The 19,382-nt window shown below is 33.6% G+C and overlaps 2 protein-coding genes and 1 long non-coding RNA gene across 6 annotated transcripts in view; 2 read left to right on the forward strand and 1 right to left on the reverse strand.

Moving 5' to 3' along the window:
- Positions 1-19,382, reverse strand: part of Rbcn-3A (Rabconnectin-3A) — a 67,338-nt gene that overhangs the window by 39,060 nt on the left and 8,896 nt on the right. For all 4 annotated transcript variants that reach the window (XM_065367449.1, XM_065367450.1, XM_065367446.1 and 1 more), the window contains exons 24-34: positions 18,516-18,652; positions 18,288-18,433; positions 17,420-17,632; positions 17,154-17,343; positions 16,800-17,073; positions 16,348-16,705; positions 15,737-16,275; positions 14,712-14,819; positions 14,447-14,633; positions 14,197-14,360; positions 13,973-14,126 (exon numbers count right to left, since the gene is read on the reverse strand). In XM_065367449.1, coding sequence (XP_065223521.1) covers positions 13,973-14,126; positions 14,197-14,360; positions 14,447-14,633; positions 14,712-14,819; positions 15,737-16,275; positions 16,348-16,705; positions 16,800-17,073; positions 17,154-17,343; positions 17,420-17,632; positions 18,288-18,433; positions 18,516-18,652 — 2,470 coding nt within the window. The remainder of the gene's footprint in view (positions 1-13,972; positions 14,127-14,196; positions 14,361-14,446; positions 14,634-14,711; positions 14,820-15,736; positions 16,276-16,347; positions 16,706-16,799; positions 17,074-17,153; positions 17,344-17,419; positions 17,633-18,287; positions 18,434-18,515; positions 18,653-19,382) is intronic.
- Positions 671-5,291, forward strand: LOC135847750 (retinol-binding protein pinta-like). Its single transcript, XM_065367451.1, has 6 exons — positions 671-1,251; positions 4,093-4,249; positions 4,344-4,593; positions 4,702-4,812; positions 4,909-5,017; positions 5,096-5,291. Exons 1-6 carry the CDS (start codon positions 1,116-1,118, stop codon positions 5,236-5,238), a joined length of 906 nt encoding a protein of 301 aa, XP_065223523.1. The 5' UTR covers positions 671-1,115; the 3' UTR covers positions 5,239-5,291.
- LOC135847753 (uncharacterized) lies at positions 10,127-11,563 on the forward strand. Its single transcript, XR_010559226.1, has 2 exons — positions 10,127-10,596; positions 10,688-11,563. It is a non-coding gene; the product is annotated as an uncharacterized LOC135847753 (long non-coding RNA).

Consider the following 19,382-nt stretch of genomic DNA (forward strand, 5'->3'; position numbering starts at 1 on the left):
CAACCTTTTTGAAAATTTTGGAAAAAAACTCACATTTTTTGGCAGAATGAGAATTTTGGGCAATTTTTTGCAAAAAATGAGATCTTTTTCGTCAATTTGAACAAAAAACAGGACTTTTTGATAATTTTGACAAAAATGAGTGTATAGGAAGGCCACTATTCAACAATTTCAACCAAAAATTAGGGTTTCTAACAATTTTGACATAAAAAGAAATTTTTTGGCAAACTTCGGTGTAAAACAGAAGTTTTTAGACAGCTCAGACAAAAATTAATATTTTTTGGATCTTGAGGCAAAAAATAGAAATTTGTTGGCAATTGAGTCAAAAATCAGCATTGTTTGGTTGTTTTGGCTAAAAAGCATCCCACGAGCAAAAATTCTCGAATTTTAAAGCAGTCATTCCACACACTTTAGGAATTCGGCGCACCTCCCCCTCAAAAAAATTCCAGATTCTCATCGAGTGCAAATGCAGAATGCAGGTGCCACTGTGGAAATTTTCGGAACCCTGTTTCCAATCAAGGATCAAGGTAACCTCCTTCTAAACCTAACCCACTCGTAATCTAATCAGCATACGTAATCGCGACTGTGATTACGGTGCGAGTGATTACAAAACTAGTACTCGTACATGAATAGATACATGGCGCAGCTGCGTAGTAATTATATTTTTCTTGTACCACAACATAGAGTAGAGTAGAGTACGTATATTTCGTATAAACACAACTCGATGACATTCAATAGTCCAGGTCCACGCCACGATCGTCGTTCAGAGTCCCACTAACACATTCCCTACTTACAAGTGTGGCCGAAGCCGAACCGCGTCGCGATGCAACAAAACTGGAATATTTACTAAACCAGTTTTCCCATCGACTAAATAGGCGTCAGCGTCACTTCACACAGAATCAGAATAAGAGAATATCAACTAACTGCCCAGTACCAAGGGCAACGCACCAGTATTGTACTTTTACTTTTTTTTTTCCTAAAAAAAAAACCAAACACACGCACATACTTTGTTAATAATTTTTTGCTAATTTGTTCTCATCGTTGCCGATGATTAAGTGAGTGTTAATTTATCAAATTTCGAGTTCGATTCGCGTCTGTGGTGAGTGTGTTACATCATAATGCAGCAAGAGGTAGAAAAAGCGTGGAAAATTTCCGTCCAAGATGAGCTAATCAGAAATACTCAACTGAAGATGCAGCATATCGATGAGATTCAGACGTGGATTCGGTCCCAATCTCAGCTGCCAAAAATCTCAGGTAAATGGTGAATTCTTCATAGAGTGATACATCGTCGATCGTAAAAAATAAATATCGTTCATTTATCTCAATCCTTTCATTTTTTTTTGTTCCTAAGATGAATTTTTTTTTATAACGTTGCGAGCCAACGTCTCACGATGCTGCTATTTTCAAGTAAACAATGAATAGCAAAATAGAGATTTATTATTTTTTCAAATTATTTTTCGAAATATTGCCGACAATCTACGCATTTGCATCATCGTGATATGGCTAAATTCCAACCGGATAAGTTTATCCTTTATCATTTTGTTTTATTATGGCAATGATGCGATTATATCAGTTTTACGAGAAAATTTCGCTTTCACGATTATTCACATCGTTTGGTTTATTTTTATTGCAAATATGTAGTCGTCGTATCCAAGTAATCAACGTGATAGGAAGAAAAATAAAAGCCAAAGCGAATAAATAGAATTTCATTTAAAAAAATTAGCTTCACGTGTATCAGAAAAGTACATAACTTCAGAGAACAAATATTTTTTTTTCAAATGTCATCGTTCTAATAATTCCCTTTTCTTTTCTCCTCTTTACGAAGAGAGATGAGATATTTTTCGAACCAGCAATAGGTAAATAAAAATGTCCAAGTGGAGAATTTTTTTTCCAATTTCGCAAAGAAGAAAGGGAAAATGGAAGGTCAAACACATGATAAAGTTCAGAGATCGATACACGAAAAGAAAAAAAATTCAAGGAGGAGAAGGGGAAGGGGTCACTAGCAGCAAAAGATGAGAAAACTTCGATGGTACCTAGAAAGATTCAAGCAATCAGGAGTTTGGATTGAATAATTTCCTCTGAATTGTAAATGGGGGGGGGGGGGATTTAACGAAAATAACTCTCCATACAGATGGGCAAAGCATTCGTCAGTTCTACCGTTCTCCCTTTGTTTTACTCTACGTCGCCTTAGCAACATGGCCAGCTGGGCATAAGTTAGTATGCCAACAAACCTATAATTTTTGAAAAACATCCTTTTTGATAATTTTACAATAACCCTATTCATTCATTTCTCAGAAAAATTCCATATGAGACGTAAACTTTTAATGATAACAATCCAAAAAACAAAAAAAAACAAAAAACAGTCAGATTGGATTACAGAAGTACTGAAATCTCCTACATAGAATTTTCAATTTGGAAAAAATTAAGTTATTATTTGATTATTTTACGAGTTCATACTTGAAAATTTTAATATCTTGCCTCGTATTTGGACAGAAAGTCGAACAATTCCATTTTTTTACGTCAAAATTCAAAGTGTATAAATTACATACTTATCTAATTATTTTAAATTGGGCAGAAAACCCCTACAATTTTCATATGAGAAAAAATAGGAGCTGAATATAAGGTTTTGCTCATCAATATTTCAAATTCGTAACAACCCTTCCAATCATTTGAGAATTAGATTTGATTTGATTCGAGTAGAAAAATAATTTTTGAGAAACGATTTGGAAATCTGAGATGTTGGATTATGTTGAAAATAATTCCAATCCTTTCAAATTAGGATAAAAAGTGGACAAAAAATACCTAAAATTTCTTCCTTTTTATGGGGTTCATTTTTTTAAACTAAATATTTGAATAATTATCCAATTATACTCAGAAAATCATAAAAATTCTCAAGTAGTAGAGTGGGAGGGGGTCCCCTAAAGCAAAATATGAGCAAACTTCTATGGTATAAAATAAATTTATAGTTACATGTTTCTTCACTTAACTTCTGACAATCGGGCGTTCAGAATGAACAATTTCCTTGGAATTGGAGGGGAGGAAGGGAGAAGTAAACTCAACGCAGGTAATAGTACGAGTACAAACATAAAAGGTTTGACTTTGAAACACAGCAAGTCCAAAAAGAAAATTATATGTACATATTTTTTTGATTCATTCAAAGGTCCGGAGTTTGAAATATTGAAACCTAAGTTTTTTTTCCAGATGACCACGAAAATACTGAAATAATAACTATCTGAAATTTAAGCCTGAAAATGTTTGATTTTTGTGCAGGTTTTGGGGCGAAATTTTCTATCAATTTCAGAGATATTTCTCGAAAAAATATAAATAAGTTTTTGATATATTCTGCCTTTGGGGGGGGGGGAGCTCTTTTTGAAAATTAATCCTAAAGTATCAAATTACATTTCTAACGTAGGGAGAACCCCCAACATTTTTCATTTGACAATAACTTACCTAAGAATAAGATGAATTTGGTTATGATGAATTTACAACTTGAATCATTTTCGATATTTGTTTAATGCAGAAAATTCTACAATTTCCTATGCAGGGAAAAGGAGTTATTTACGTGATTTTTCAAGCCAACATTTGAAGAGAAAAATCATCTATTGACTAATGAATCTGATTTTTGCAAAAATCAAACAATTTTTGAAAATTTTAAAGTAACCTTATTCATTTATTTTTAAGAAAAATTCCATATGAGGCGTAAACCAGATGATACGAGTAGGTAGGTACCCATTTGAGAAAAAAAAATCAGATTATACAACAGAAGTATTCAAGCCTCATAGAATTTTCAATTTAAAAAAAATTGAGATATTATTTGATTATTTTACGAGTTTATTCATACTTTAAAATTATTCCAACCCCCTCAAATTAGGGTAAAGTGTACAAAAATCATCTAAATTTTTTTGAGGGAGGGAAAAATTTAATTTTTTAGGTATTTGATTTTTTTCTTAAAAAGATTATCAAGTTGTTTCACTCAGAAAAACTTACAACTATTTATTCGGAGAAAATGGAGTCATCATTAAATTACCTACTTAAGTAATTTTAAACACTCGTAATACAAAAAAATCTTCTATAATCTCAACGCTCATGTTTCAGACAACCAAGTGATCCTTTTCCTTCACGCAACTCGTTACAATCTTGCCGAGTCAAAAAAGCTCATAGAAACTTACTACAAAATGAGAACCCAATACAGACACTATTTTGCTGAAAGGGATCCTCTGAACGAGAGCATTATCAAAGCCTTCAATGTAGCGTAAGTGAATAATAGAAAAGGGTCCTCAAACTCCTATAAAAAATTTTTTCAATATCTATAATTATTATCAATTATTTTTTTTTTGAAACTGCAGCCCTAGTGTGATACACGGTAAGGACAATTTAGGCAGACGAATACTTTGGTCAAAGTTACTCGACACAGATCCTCAACTTTATTTCCCTACCATCGCCACCAAAGTAATGTACATGGTTTTGGATGTCGACCAGGTGGAGAATGGCACAGTTCCTGGGTATACTTTGGTACTCGATGGTAAAGGATTCAGTTTTAGTCACGCGATGAGATGCTCGTTCACAAATGGTCGTCAAGTAGTAGCTTATGTACAAGTGAGTGGGACCTATTTGCAAACTTTACAATTACAAAGTCCAATGCTCATTTTTTTAAAGATAAGTAGGTAGTAATAAATACTTATTGGATTACTTATATTTTTACAGACAGCTTCGACGGTGATAATAGAAAAAGTATACTTATTGAACCTAACGTCAGCCTCAGAGAAACTTCTCTACTTGCTCAGACCTTTCATACGATCAGAGCTCTTAAATAAGGTATCGAAAATAAATTCTCTCAAACATACGACTATACCAACATGCTGAGCCATATCAACGCAACTTTGTATAATAATTCGCGATTTTTCTTCACAGATAACCACTTGTACAGAAGATAAGATATCTAAAATAGAAGAAATGATACCAAAGTCTTCAATTCCCTCGGATTATAACGGAGAAGCACCATCTATTAAAGAACTAACAGGTATTTATACCTAATATGTTTGAAAGTCTATACTACATATTAGAAGCAAACTATTAAACATCATTTTTTAATTCGCAGAGGAACATTTGGAGAAATTGCAATCTTATCGAGACTGGTTTGTGCAAGAAGAAAATCTACGTATGAAAGACGTCAAGTCGATTCCGTCGAATGAGACTCCATTAGAATTGGAAGGAACGTTTAATAATTTATCGGTTGATTAAATTCATTATTATTTTTAAAGGTTACCACAAATATAATTTTTTGATATGTTTTATTTTTGTTTACGAAATGTCAATTAAGTAAGTATCTTGTGTGCTCATTTTTAAGGAAAATATTCGGTAAAATGGTTCACCAAATTTTGATACATAGATATTAAAATCAGAAGATAAAATAATGTAAAATATACAGTAAGTTGAAGCTACCTCAGTTAAAAATTCAAATAAAATTGTAGGTAAGTATTTTGTAAAAATTGTCTAATGAGGAAAAATTTGGCAAGAATTTGACAAAATTTTTTCAAAATGCATCGAAATGGTAAAACGTTTTCAAAGGTTCAGAAATCTTGAAAATTGTTTTTAAAAATTTTAGTAATAAAATATTACTTAAACTATTTTCGACAAATTATTTTTTACTTGCGAAAAAAAAAAAATAAAATTGATGAAGAAAACCATGAAGAACTTTGCGCATGTGCTATTTACCAAAAAAACCCAAAATACGTCGAATATATTGTACATACAAGATATAGAAAACAAGAGCTTTGGAAAGAACACTGCGCATGCGTATTACATCAAAAGAAACATCTGAACCAGAAATGTTTAATTAAGAAAAAAAACTGTCAATACTTGACGAGGTTGATACTCTCAAATAATTATGCGCGTGTGCTTTATTTAAACGAAAACATCTGAATCCGAATCAGAAAATGTAGGATTTGTATTCGAAAAAAATTCAAAAATTTCTCCAAGGTAAATTGTTATTTCTCAAGTCACGATTTGCGAATTTGCTGAATTGATTATTCGAGACTTGGAGATTGCACTGCGAATCGCCATTCAAGTGGATTGCGAAAAAGAAGTCGCAGGATTTTAATCAAATTCAATGGTGAGCTTCGCACGTGCTCCTGAAGGGCGAATATGGGTCCTCAAAGAGAGGAGATTTTAAAAAAAATCGTGTATTTTTCGCTCGAGCCCCAACCTAACCTGTTTTGGGAAAAATGAACCAGTTCTAAAATATGATGTTTGAGATTCTAATAGTAAGTCGATCTAGGTAATTTCCATCAAAATCCAAGACTACTTTCAGAGCTCTACTGAGCGATTGAAAATTTGTAAATCGTTTATTTTGGGGTGAATTCAAGCTTTGAAAATATCTTCTTCTCAAATATGTTTGCATTGATTATGACAAAATATCGAGAGGTTTTGAAACGCAGTGGTGCCAATTTCAAAAAAACTGATATACCGAGTCTCCATTTTTGAATTCGGGCTCCTCAGGGAATCTTCACCAAAAATGTAGGTTGGTGGTCCTACATTCCATAAACAAAGCATTGCTATTGTATGTTGCCAACCTACATTTATGGTGAAAATTCCAGCTGAGGGGGCCCTCATTCAAATATAGAACAGGTACTTTTGCCAGTTTTTCTCGATGTTTTGGCCTTTTGGCATAATCGATGCGACATATTAGAGATGAAAAAACTTTCAAAGTACGAATTTAACCAAAAATAAGCGATTTGCAAATTTTCAAGCGCTAAAAGTGGTCTTGGATTTTGATGGCAATCGCCTAAATCGACGAAAAATGTCAAATAATACTATTTTTTGGAGTCGAGTCATTGTCCAAAACAGGTTCTGGAGGGGCTAAAGCGAAATAACAATGATTTTAGCGAAAATGCTTTCTCTTTGAGAACCCATATCTCTCTTCCACGAGCACCTTCGAAGCTAAAAAAATTTTCTCAGTGTCTACAACTTGAAAATGAAAGTCTCTGCTGAATTTAGTCAAAATCCTTCTTTTTTTTTACGATTCACCTAATCATCGTGTTGCTAGAAAATTAAAATTTGCGTAAAATCCATTTCGGAAAATGGAGGAATTTTAAAAAATCCATTGTGTATGATGTTGTTTTTTTTATAGAACCCACAACAACAAACCAACGTCATTAAAACTGTACTTTATTAAATATAGTAAAATTGTTTTAAAAAACTTGAAAAAATTATCGAAATTTCTTCAAAATCACATCAAGTGGTGGAACGTTAAGAAAAAACGTACCCTACATTTGTAGAAGTTCAAGCATTTTGAAAATTAATATTCAAAACTGATAATGAAATAATAAATCTGTCGGGGGGGGGGGGGTCACGAGCGAGCCCCTGGATTCATTGAGTTTTTTCCCCCCTCAAATATATTGAAGTGTAATTTAAAATCTAGTTTTCTACACAAAAATCCCAAAACAATCAACAACTTTGCGCATGTGCAATTTACCATAGAATCCAAAAAAACAACATTCAAAAACAGAATACAGTTCATTTAAAACATAGGTAAATTGTTATTTCCTGTCGCGAATTTATTGAATTGACCATTTGAGACTCGGAGATGAAATTGAGGAAAGAAATCTCAAAATTTAGAGCCATATTTTTGTACATTCACTTTATAATATTCGAATCACCACATTGCAAAAATGATTCCAAAATTTCTTTAGAAAAATGAGAGATCCAAAAAAAAACTGTTTTCAAAAACACAGAAACGAAGGAAAAATTATTTCTGAAAAAAGCAAAAATTGACGAATATTTTTGTAAGTTGAAAACTTCATGTTTTCCCCAATTTTTTTTTTCATTTCGGTTTTTTGAAAGTAAATATTTTTTTGGATATTCACATCTTCGCAATAGGACCGATTTGATTATGAATTTTTGTTAAAAATATGAAAACATTGAAATCTCATTCGCCAGACCATTCTCCAGTTCCGAAATAGTCAAGAAAGATGTTACCAGCCCACATGCGATTAAAAAAATACGTCGAGGAGGCGAGTAATAATATGCAATTATGATGATAATTAAAAAAATTTAAGAAGTGTGGTTGTTGTTTTTTTGATAAAATGAACAACAATGCCTACAACAACGTTGGAATTGTAAAACTATTTTACGCATGAATCATTAATAATTATTTAATTTATTCTTCTCATAGCATACACCTTTAATTTTTATTAGACGTGTAAAAAATGTTTAGCTATGTGCAAATTAATTTCATCAAGATAAATATAGCTGCTTCATTAGTAGAATTTTTCGAAAAAAAGAAAGTTCAAGTATTCATATAAGTAAGTTTCAAAATCAATTTAAATCATGCTGAAAAAAAATCATTGAAAAAAATCGTGCGCATGCGCATTGTATAAACGAGTAAACATTTGAATCAGAAAATGCCCAATTTGTATGGGAAAAAGATGTCAAAATTTCGCCATAAGGTAAATTGCTGGTTTTTCAGTTCCAATTTGCGAATCTCTTGAATTGACTGTTACAGACTTGGAAGATGATATTGAAAAAAAAAAAGGTAAAAAGGTGAATAACTGCAAGCTAAATTCATATTCAAATCACCAAGTAGTGGCGAGAACAGCCAAAAATACGTATACCAACATTTTTCAAATTTATAAAAATTGATAATAATGACCAAGAAATTGGCACCATTGTACGTCAAAATATTGCCTCAGTTTCAAAAAATGATATCTTTCAATGTTTTGTCATAATCAACACAACATATTTGAAAATAAAGTGTTTTCAAACCGTAGAACCTAAAAAGTGGTCCTGGATTTAGATGGAAATGATCCTATGTAGGTCGACATTACATCGAGAAGGCGAGTTAATTATATATAGGCAATTCTGATGATTTAAAAAATTTAAAGTGTGGTTTTGTTTTTTTGATGAAATGAACAACAATGTCCACAACAACGTTGGAAGCATTACTTTTTATTAGGTGTAAAATAATGTTTAATCATTTGCCAATTAATTTCAGCAAGAATAATTTCTGCTTCGTCAGCAGAATTTCTTGAAAAAAAGAAAATTTGCATCTATTGATAAGCATTTAGTAATTTTATTCAATTTATTTTGCAATCCTGAGCGAAACAGGAGTGTCTCTAGTTCTTTCCACGACTTCGCAATAACATTAGTAGCAGTTTTGGTATATTTGTTGCTTAGGTCTGTTTACTTATCGGTCAGTCGTAAAACGAAGAAAAAACCTTGTTCTACTCAAAAGAAATAGGTAATATTTTCTCCAGTTAGTTGAATTTTGTCAATTTGAGGAAAAACTAAGTAATATTTGATTTATTAATCAAACTATATCAACCTGACAAAAGGGTAGGAATGTGTTACCTGAGCACTGGAACTATCAAATGCAAGACTTCGTGCCTACCAGCCAATTGAATGGAGGAGGAAAGCTATTTTAGTAAAGAATTCAATAAGTTTAAGTATGCGAGTAATAATAGAGTTCAATCGAAACACTGCCCAAAGATGCAAATGTGAGATCTATGCACATGCGCCTTCATTAAAAATGAAGGAGAACCCATCTACGTAGATAGTAAGCAATTCTGATTCACTGGTCTTATTTCTTCAGTAAGTTATAGGTAGATGAACGAAATTTCACGAAAAATCAATAAATCATTAAAGCAAACAATGCAATAATAGAAACCAAAAATTAGTCATTTTCTAATTCTCAACAATTTTCATTCAAAACTATCTCCATTTCTTGTAGAGTAATCGATATTCTGATTGGAAAACACTAAATTTAGTTCAAAAATACAAGTCTGTCTACAGCAAAAAATATTCTGTCTGAAGAGTGAAAATTTCTTTAAAAATGAATAAAATTCATTAAATAAACTACATCTCAACACTTCATCAAAAAAAAATAAAATGAAAAAACCAACTTCGAACTATGAGTTTGAGTTTTCAAAAAGCAACTCGCCAATTATAAAACCAATCAGGTTTTTCCAATATCCAAGCTACTTACAATGTTTCTAATTTCACAAGCGGATTACAAATTGGTAAGTATGCGTTAATTTCTTCGACTAACAGGTGTCCGAAAAACACAAACAAGGCCAAAATTGTCAATTTGAAAATAATAAATTCGAACAATAGAGATCAGACGTACCGAACATACTCAGAAATTCCTCTAAATAATAAAAAAAAAAAAAACGGTAGGTGCCAACTCGAACCTTTTCAAATTTCAATTTGTGAACAGACATTGAAAAAATGACACGATGTAGAACAAAAAATCCAAATTACACGCCAGCATATGTACTTATTCCACTTGTTCATTAAGAAATGAATGATGTCAACTTTCAGCTGAAAATTTGAAGGGAGAAAACGTTCAAAATCATTCAATCAACGATAGACCTGGTATTACTCGTATATTGATGGATAGTGGTTTACCTCCTTCACCAATCATGAGCATAGAAATTTTCCGAATTATTTATTTTACGATTTTCATCATCCATGCAAAAGGTAAGAATCGAATCGGTCCAAATGAATGTGAGTTGGAGGATTTAATTCAATTCGAAGGTGATGCCAATAGCACAGCCGACGTTAAATACGAGCAAAGATACCTCAACGAGTCTGGAATGGGAGGTGAGTACACTATCGAAAAATTTTCCATATAAGTACATAGCATTCATAGGAAAAAATTTAATTCAATGATTTCTTTCTGGCTTAATTACAGTCATAAACTTTATCAAAATAGACTGGAGCCCTGTACTATTTTCCAGAACCGATGAACAATTGAAACAGATATGTTTATGCGTAGCAACAGCTAAAAAAGCAGACTCGTCGTATGCTGGAGACTTATCTTCGATTAAGGCCGAAAACCGTTACTACTATTGCAGACTACCTTGCTACGCATCTTGGCAATCATTATTCTATTTATGTTTGGCTACAATCAAATGCTCAACTCCGAAAAAAGTATTTTTCATTGTCGAAACTCGAAAAGTATTCTGGAAATCTCATTTTCGTAATCTTTTTATTTTGGAATTGCTGGAAGAAGAGCTGAAGACTTTGGAAGGTATGAAGGATAAATATGGGATCTATTATCCGTCAGGAAGTTTTAAAGGTATTTTGCCAGAAGTTGATTTTAGACCTTTTTATAATACCTAGGTACAAATGAAAAATAATTGATTATTCGATAAGCAGAATTTTTCGATAATTCATCATTACTGAATTGGGCAGAATTAAAATGGGAGGCAAAAACATGATTTAATTCGAAAATCCAAAAATTTCAAGATATTTACATGTTTTGGGGCACTGGAAGAAGATCAAAAGAAAGGTTTTTAAAAATTTGAAAATGAATGACATAAAGATGTTGTCAAAAATACGTATTTTTCTGACGGTTATACAGAATTTCTACCACGTCAAGGGGGCTGCTTCGCTTCAATACATCGATTTCCATCTTTTAAAAATCGAAAACACCAACTGTGAACTTCCTCTTTTAGTTCAATTCAATTCAATTCAATTCATACCCACATTTTTGTACAATTTAAAAAAAATAAATCCAATTTGTGTTCAGAATTTGTCGATTTAATTCACAAGGCTCGCACCCAATTTTCTCCTGAAAAATGTTACTTTATATGTAGTAGCCAAAAAAGTGAACCTAAGCTAAAGATAAATAACTACCCCCTACCCTCTCCTACACCACCCCCCCCCCCAAAAAAAAGAGAAAGCGACTTTTTTTGTAAATTTTCGACAATAAAATGAAAATGTTGGCAATTTCTGAAATTAAGCAACAATTATTATTGGCAATAAAAGCGAGACGTTGACAATTTTAGCAAAAGAAATTTTTTTTAGCAATTTCTGTCAAAAAACAGCTCTTTAGGGTAATTTTTAATTAAAGGGAGACTTTTTGGGATTTTGTGCAAAAAAACAAAAATTTTCATTAATTTTGCAAAAAAGGCAAAATTTTCGCCAATTTTTGAAAAAACAAAAATTTTAAATAATTTTTAGAAAAATGCAGAACATTGCCAATTTTAGTAAAAGCAGTAAGTACCTAGACCTACCTACTTTTAAGGAATTATGTATTGGCAAAAAGTGATACTTTCTGACAATTTTTGGAAAAAAAGCGACACTTCGGGTAATCTTTCGAAAAAAAGTGAGAATCCAACAATATTTCGCTGCAAAGCGAGAATTTTTGTCGAAAAGTAATAATTTGACAATTTTAGCAAATAACAGCAAATTAGGGGACATTGGTAAAAAATTGTATTCTGTGCACTTTTTGTAGAGAACGCGAGGCTTTTTCGCCATGTTTTGAAAAAAGAGTGACTTTTGAGCGATTTTTTACAATGTTTGGTAAAAAAAAAGCAAGACTATTTAATTTTGCAAATAAGCGCAAATTTTTGTCAATTTTTGGCAAAAAGTATAAGACTTTAACAATTTTGTAAATTTCATCAAAAAACTCAAATTTTTTTGCAATTTTTTTCAAAAATCAGGCCTTTTATCAATTGAAGAGCTCTATTCCAAAGTGGTTTAAGTCCTTCCCCCCCCCCCAAAATGCGTTTACAATTTTTGATGCTAAAATTTGTTCTGTTTCCAAAGGTCAGTGCACCTTTCCTTTCTTTGGACATCTTTTATAAATGTAATTCGTTGTTTCGAGCAAAAATTGGAAACATGTATTTTATCGACCATTTTTTCCACTGACATTTAGAATTATTAATTCTCTCATCGACCTAGCTAGTAGCTACTTCGAGACAATCTACCACTAAGTCCAGAAACGAACGTTTTCACCATGTTTGCAAAATGCGAACGTACCTTTAATCATCCGCGGATACTTTGAGATATGTAAATGAATTGAACAGGTTCCTAAAACAATAGGACCAAGAAAGTGGAAGAACAATTCAAACGTAAGTAATTTTTCTCATATTTTCCATGCTTTCAAAACTCTCATCAGTTTTCATAAATCTATCATAAAAAGTTATCACCATTGAATCAATACCCAGATCAAGATGTTCGAGACGTATATTGTAATTTTTAATTTACCTAAAAGGCCTCTAATAGGAGAAACTTACGGACCAGTCAAAAATGTAATTCAAATATTACGACACGAGAAAATTTCCAATATTCCATTTGCCTTTCAATTTCCTCCTAAGTGGTTTAATAACATTCCTGGATACTCGAGATCTTAACCAATACCTTCACACATGGCCGAATGTATTGCCCAAAGGCATGCCATCAAAGTGGGCTGTAAGTCATAGCCCATTTTACACGACAAACCTTTGAATTTTCAGCCATAAAAATTGCCTTCATTTTTACAGTTAGGCATCACAAGTTTTTCTTATTTCAGTAGTAAACTATTTCTCATCACTACTAACAACTATAGTGAATTCAAAATATGTAATACACAAGCAACTCGACTATTTCCATGCTACGATCGAAATCATCCAGGCCACGTGAATGTAAATTATACTACCCGCAGGATAAAATGAATCAACTTCTCCAGGTAATAAAAAAAATCGAACATTTCAACCCCCAAGAATCATTGAAACAAGAACTTCAACACTTTGAAAACACAAATCGTCTACAAATTTCACTTGTTGGTAAAACGACAACCATCCACGAAAAACTTTCTCATTTAACTGTTTGAAATCGCTGATTCATATGTTTCAAAAGAAAGAAAATATGTGATTGTGATGAAAAATGATCAAATTGACAGTTTGACGGTTTGAAAGTGACAGTTATGATTTGTGAATCACTTGTCAGAATAAGTTCATTAACGAAAAACATTGTTTCGAAACGAAAAATACCTCGCTAAATGATTTTTCGCCAATACAATAATTTCTTTACACCACTTTTCGCAAAATTTCTTGAGGTGACTCACGAGAAAAATTTTTGCAAACATGAATGCTGGCGAAATATCATTAGATTAAGTTGAATTACTCACGAATTAAATTTTCAATTATTAAAAATCACTCGAATCGAATTACCGATAGCTTAGGTATAAAAAATGTGAAAAAAAACTCACTGTTGGTGTCTTCTGCATTCGGATCTAGCACCTTGCTGGGCAATTTGGATAAAACTTCTAAGGCTAAAGCTGGGCATCCGGCTTTGAAATGAGCATGGGCGGTAGTAAAGTATAACTGTCTTTCCAAAGGAGTAATCGTATCTTCCAAGAATAACTACGCAAGAAAATAATCCATAGAGAAATTCTGCCATTTCAATTCACCGACAATTTGATTTTCAGCTTACTTGACGGTCAGCAGTACATTTAGTTTTGGAATCGGTACTGTAACTGAATCCGGATAAAACAACTAGAGCTTTCTTTTTGTCTTGGATTCCAGATGCCAAATAATGACGTATGAGTAAAGGATGGGTTCTGAGGTAAACGTAGAAATTGAACACGTTTGGATTGGCTGCGAAGAAGAAGAAAAAAATTCAAATTAGCTCTAGATACTCGCCAAATGCATAAATCAGTAATTGACATCGAGTTCAAACTTACTGGCGGAATCCGGTTTATCTTCATCCGAATATTGAGCATGCATGGTTCCCACGTTTGTCTGCAGAAGGGTATTTAAACTACCTGTATAATCACGTAGCACCCAGAGAGCCATCGAACGCAGGAATGGATCAGGATGAGCCATAACAGGACGTGGTTTATCGCCGTTACTATCACAACCGAGGATTTCCTACGAACATTTGAACGTATTTTCATCAGACACACGAGTTTCAAAAAATCCAAAAATCACAGCTATTTCGAATCTTACCTCATATAGCAGCCTTTTCAAACTAGGCGGAGTTGGATCACGTTCACCTTCGTACAATCGAGCGATCACCATGGCCAATTGCAGATCCTCCAATTTATTCAAACACACCTGCGAAAAGAAAATTTCCATAGAAAATTAATATCCGCACGAGTCCGAGTCAGTTTGACATATCGATCGTAAATTAACGTGAAAATTCATCGCTTTGAAATCACCAGTGAAACTCTCCCCAGAAATGCAACGTTCCCAATACACCGATAAAGACAAACAAATCGAGTACATCAATCAGTACTACGATCAAATACGACAAGAGAAACTAAACAACAAGAGAACCATCGAAGAATCCATCCGCAGACAGAACTTCGAATGCGACCAAATCCAAAACGTAAAATCATTCAATGTGCCTTTTCAACGCGAGGTTGAAACGTCTCCGAAACGAATACCAATCAGACACCAAGAATCAGACTACCATGTTCCTCCAGTTCACCGTCAATTTGAACCGACGAATTTAGCATATCCATCGATAAACCAACCAGTCAAGTTCCAAGATCCGCAAATCCATTACCAAGAAGATCCCAGACATCAGGAGTGTTCGAGGATACCTCAAAACTACCACCCAAATCCTCCGATCGAGCCACACTACGAAATACGACCAAATTACAACCGATTTCCCGAAGGAGATCATCGATTCGCTCATCATATGCAACCGAGTACATCTCAAGGACACTTTGTGGCAGATCAACATATACCTTCCAGACCACCGATGCACTGTGGAGATCAAAATATGACTAATTTAAATCGAAATTTTGCAGCAAAAACACCCTGCTCTTGTCACATCGGTACAAAAATCCCACTACGTGTTATTCCGACGATAAAAAACCGAACAGACCAATTACCAGTAAAAGATTTACGCAACCAATGGCTCGATACTTATAATACCGCTCGAATGGAACGTAACAATAATATGAAAAAGAATCGATAAAATTAAACTGTTAACCCTTAAATAAAAATTATTACACTTGAATTACCTCAATGGCATCTCGAAGTGCTCCAGCCAGCAAGAAGAAGGCGGCAGCGTGTTCGAATCGTTGTTTACCCAACAAAGCGAAGGCATTTTTCAAGGCAGCTTTACGCCATCGATCTTCGGCGAAGTTATTCGAAAAGAACAAGGTCATTCGCTCGTCTCTTTTGGATCTGTACAAGCCCCACACGACCGATTTCTTTTTCATAGCTAGATAGTAGATTGCAGCATCTAGAGGATCTTGTTGATCTTGATACGCGGTTTTGGCCACCTTTTCCATGCATGTTTTCAGCAAAGTGTGATTCCTCAGCCACCATCCGACTCCTAGTTCTTTTAAAATGGACCATTTCGGAGTTCCTTTGGCATAAGATGGTATAAGTTGCAAAAGTTCTTCTTCGTTTTCCGAATGGAATGCCCATACAAGGTTATTCGAGCTGACACCCTGACGTTGGAATTGAGCACGTTGCACTAGAGGTAGACAACGCAGCAAGTAGTTGTAATGTTTCATCGCTAGCAAGAAACGTAGACCGCAATCGTCCAAGGTATCTGAAAAAAGGGGAAAATTTAGATAATTATAACAGAAGTGGGACCTCCAATGAGCCAATGATGTGCACTTACCGGAAGAAACTTCTCCTTCGATCATCCCATCGTGAGGTTCTTTACCGATCGGATTTTTGGCTGAGTCGACGGCGAATCTTTCGGCGAAATCTGTATTACACGTTGATACAGTGTCTGCTAGAGCTAAGAGGTGCATTTGATCCAGACTAGATAAGCCTGGAAGGTGGGTATGAGTCAGAAGACGCGATAGCAAACGTCCTTGACGAGGTCCGAAATGTGACAAAGAGTTTTTCTCCGATCCGGCCGAAGCACGACGGTCACGTCTGCGAGGAGATCCCACTTCGTCTTCTTCTTCTAGTAATTCGTCCAGGTTATCGTCCATTGTGGCGATATTTCCGTCGAATAATTTATTATAATCCTGTCAAATGAATAATGGCAAATTAGAATGGATTTCGAATCAAAAATACGATTTTCTGAGACCATCGCTGAAATAATGTAGAATTTTGTTTTACCTTTTCCTCCGTCCGATTCGCTGAAGCTAATATCTCCTTATCAGCAGCTAAAAGTGTCCACAATGGTAGAGGTGGAATGGACGTGATTTCCGCATAATCCAAAGTCACTTCTTCGGGTATAGCTGTAGTCGAACCTCTTTGTTCTAGCGGACTCGTACCCGCGTACGATACAGACAACGTTCTAGATTTCGACCAGCCTCTCTGCTTGTTATTCTCATCATCTGGGTAACAGACAACTCCGCCTTGACGTATTTGACAAGTATTCGAAATACACCTACGAACACACACACAATCGTCATAAAAATATTTCTCAGCTTAAATTATCCATTTTTCAATAATTTATCGTTCAATTACCTGACTAAATGGGCTAATATGGCTTTCACCCAACGTATTTTGCCCGAATTCAACAACTCCATAAGTTGTTTCGGGTGATATTGAGGTAATACAGGGCAAGCAATGCGGCTGGCTTCGAATAATCCGTAATCGGGCATATAGGATTCCATGTTATTGGGTAATTCATTCTGCTGTACGCCTCCACCAGCACCTGAGCAAAAAATATTCGAATTTTATGAGCAATCAGTTCGATGGCAAGTTCGAGAAAGTCTTATATGATTTCTTACCAGGTTTCTTTTTCTTGGTTTCGGCAGCCAACATGGTTAAATTGATGGAACTGACACGAGACAGGTGAGGCATCGAGCTCACATTGGCTAATCGACGCTGAGTGGTGTCTTGAGCCAATGTTCTAAGATCTTCGTCGCGTAGATTCCTGGTATCTTGTAGTTCGTCTGATTCTTGATGTCGTAAGTAATTACCACCGGATTTACTTTGACCTTCTGCGAATTTCATTACAGTTTATTAGTATTTCAAATTCTTCCGTTTGCTCAATTTTTTCAAAAAAAGTAACCTATCAAAAAAGCTTGAAAAAATAACCAGAATGCCACCAAAAATATGATGAAACGCGAGCAAAACATTTAATGTAGAAAAAAATTAAAACATTAAGTAGGTATAAATTAAAGTGTTCTGGTTTTTTATTTTAAAAAATTAAATTTTTGAAATTTTTTGTTAAAAAAAAAAAAAATTCTCGACAAAAAATAAAACTTTGACCATTAAAAAAAATTAGTTTGAGAATTACCTTATCGGCAAAAAAATTTCTTCTTTGCAATCTTAGTCAAAAGAGCAACGTTCTTTTTTTTTAATTTTTTGGTTGGAAATCGAAAATTTTGGGTAATTTTTATAAACCAAAGGAAAATTTCAATAAGAAGCAAAATTATTGGTAATCTTGACAAAGGTGAAATTTTTTTGCCATTTTTTGGTGCACTTTCACAAATATTTTTTTCGTACCTATTGATAATTTTATTAGAATTTTTTTTTTGATTCAAAATGTAAGTTTTAAAAACATTAAACTTTTGAAAATTTGAAAAAAAAAGTTGGTTATTATTTAAAAAGGAACCAAGTACAAGCTCATGAATTGAATTGAGTGCGACTTACGAATAGTAGGTTTCCATTGCGAATACACGTGCATTTCACTATCCATGGCTACCACAAGGATACCATCTCGAACCCATGAAATCTGCATTGGTAACGGAGGTAGACCATCGGCAGTATTTAATTCGATTTTACGTAATTTCATCCATCTACGATAATAAAAAAATCAATAGCAAAGGGAAGTATGGAAATTATCATTATAATGAGAGTCCAAAGAAAATGATTGCCAACCTGATCTCGTCAATAAAATTGGGAGCTGCCAAAGAAGAGGTTTTTCGAAGAATAGGTCTATTGGTAGATTGTGATTCCTTCATAGCTTTCATGTTCGCTTGAGCTATATCGCTTGATACCGATGTCAATAACATGATCTGAAATTATTCGAAGGAAATTAGGATTTCAAATTTAAAATGTTGAACAAAATGTAACACTTGAGCTGAATCGGAGTAAAAAATCAAGTAATTACGTTGAATTTCAAAAATTACCATAAATTACAATGTTATACGGTAATTTACTGTGATAATTACCAAACATTTACTATGATTTCTGGGTAGTTACCAAACATTTACGGTCATTTCTGGGTATTTACCAAACATTTACGGGAATTTCTGAGTAATTATCAAACATTAACGGTAACTTCTGGGTAATTACCAAACATTTACGGTAATTTATTGGTAATTACCAAACATTTACGGTAATTTCTGGGTAATTACCAAACATTTACGGTAAGTTCTGGGTAATTACCAAACATTTACGGGAATTTCTGAGTAATTACCAAACATTTACGGTAATTTGTGGGTAATTACCAAATATTGATGGTAATTTATGAGCAGTAACCAAAATCACCCCAGAGAATTTTTTGCTAATTCCAAACATTAGTGGCAACTTTTTGGTAATTCTAATTACAAAACAATCCTGATAATTTCTTGGAAATTTCTAATAATTTCAGGTAATTTTTTGAAAACTACCAAACATTTACGGTAATTTTTTGGTAATTACCCAACATTTACGGTAATTTTCTGATAATTACCCAACGTTTACGGTAATTACGGGGAAATTTATTCAAACACCGCAAAAAATTGACATTTTGTTCAGCACTAT

This window comes from Planococcus citri, chromosome 5, assembly GCF_950023065.1.
Source record: "Planococcus citri chromosome 5, ihPlaCitr1.1, whole genome shotgun sequence".
NCBI classification, from domain to species: domain Eukaryota; kingdom Metazoa; phylum Arthropoda; class Insecta; order Hemiptera; family Pseudococcidae; genus Planococcus; species Planococcus citri.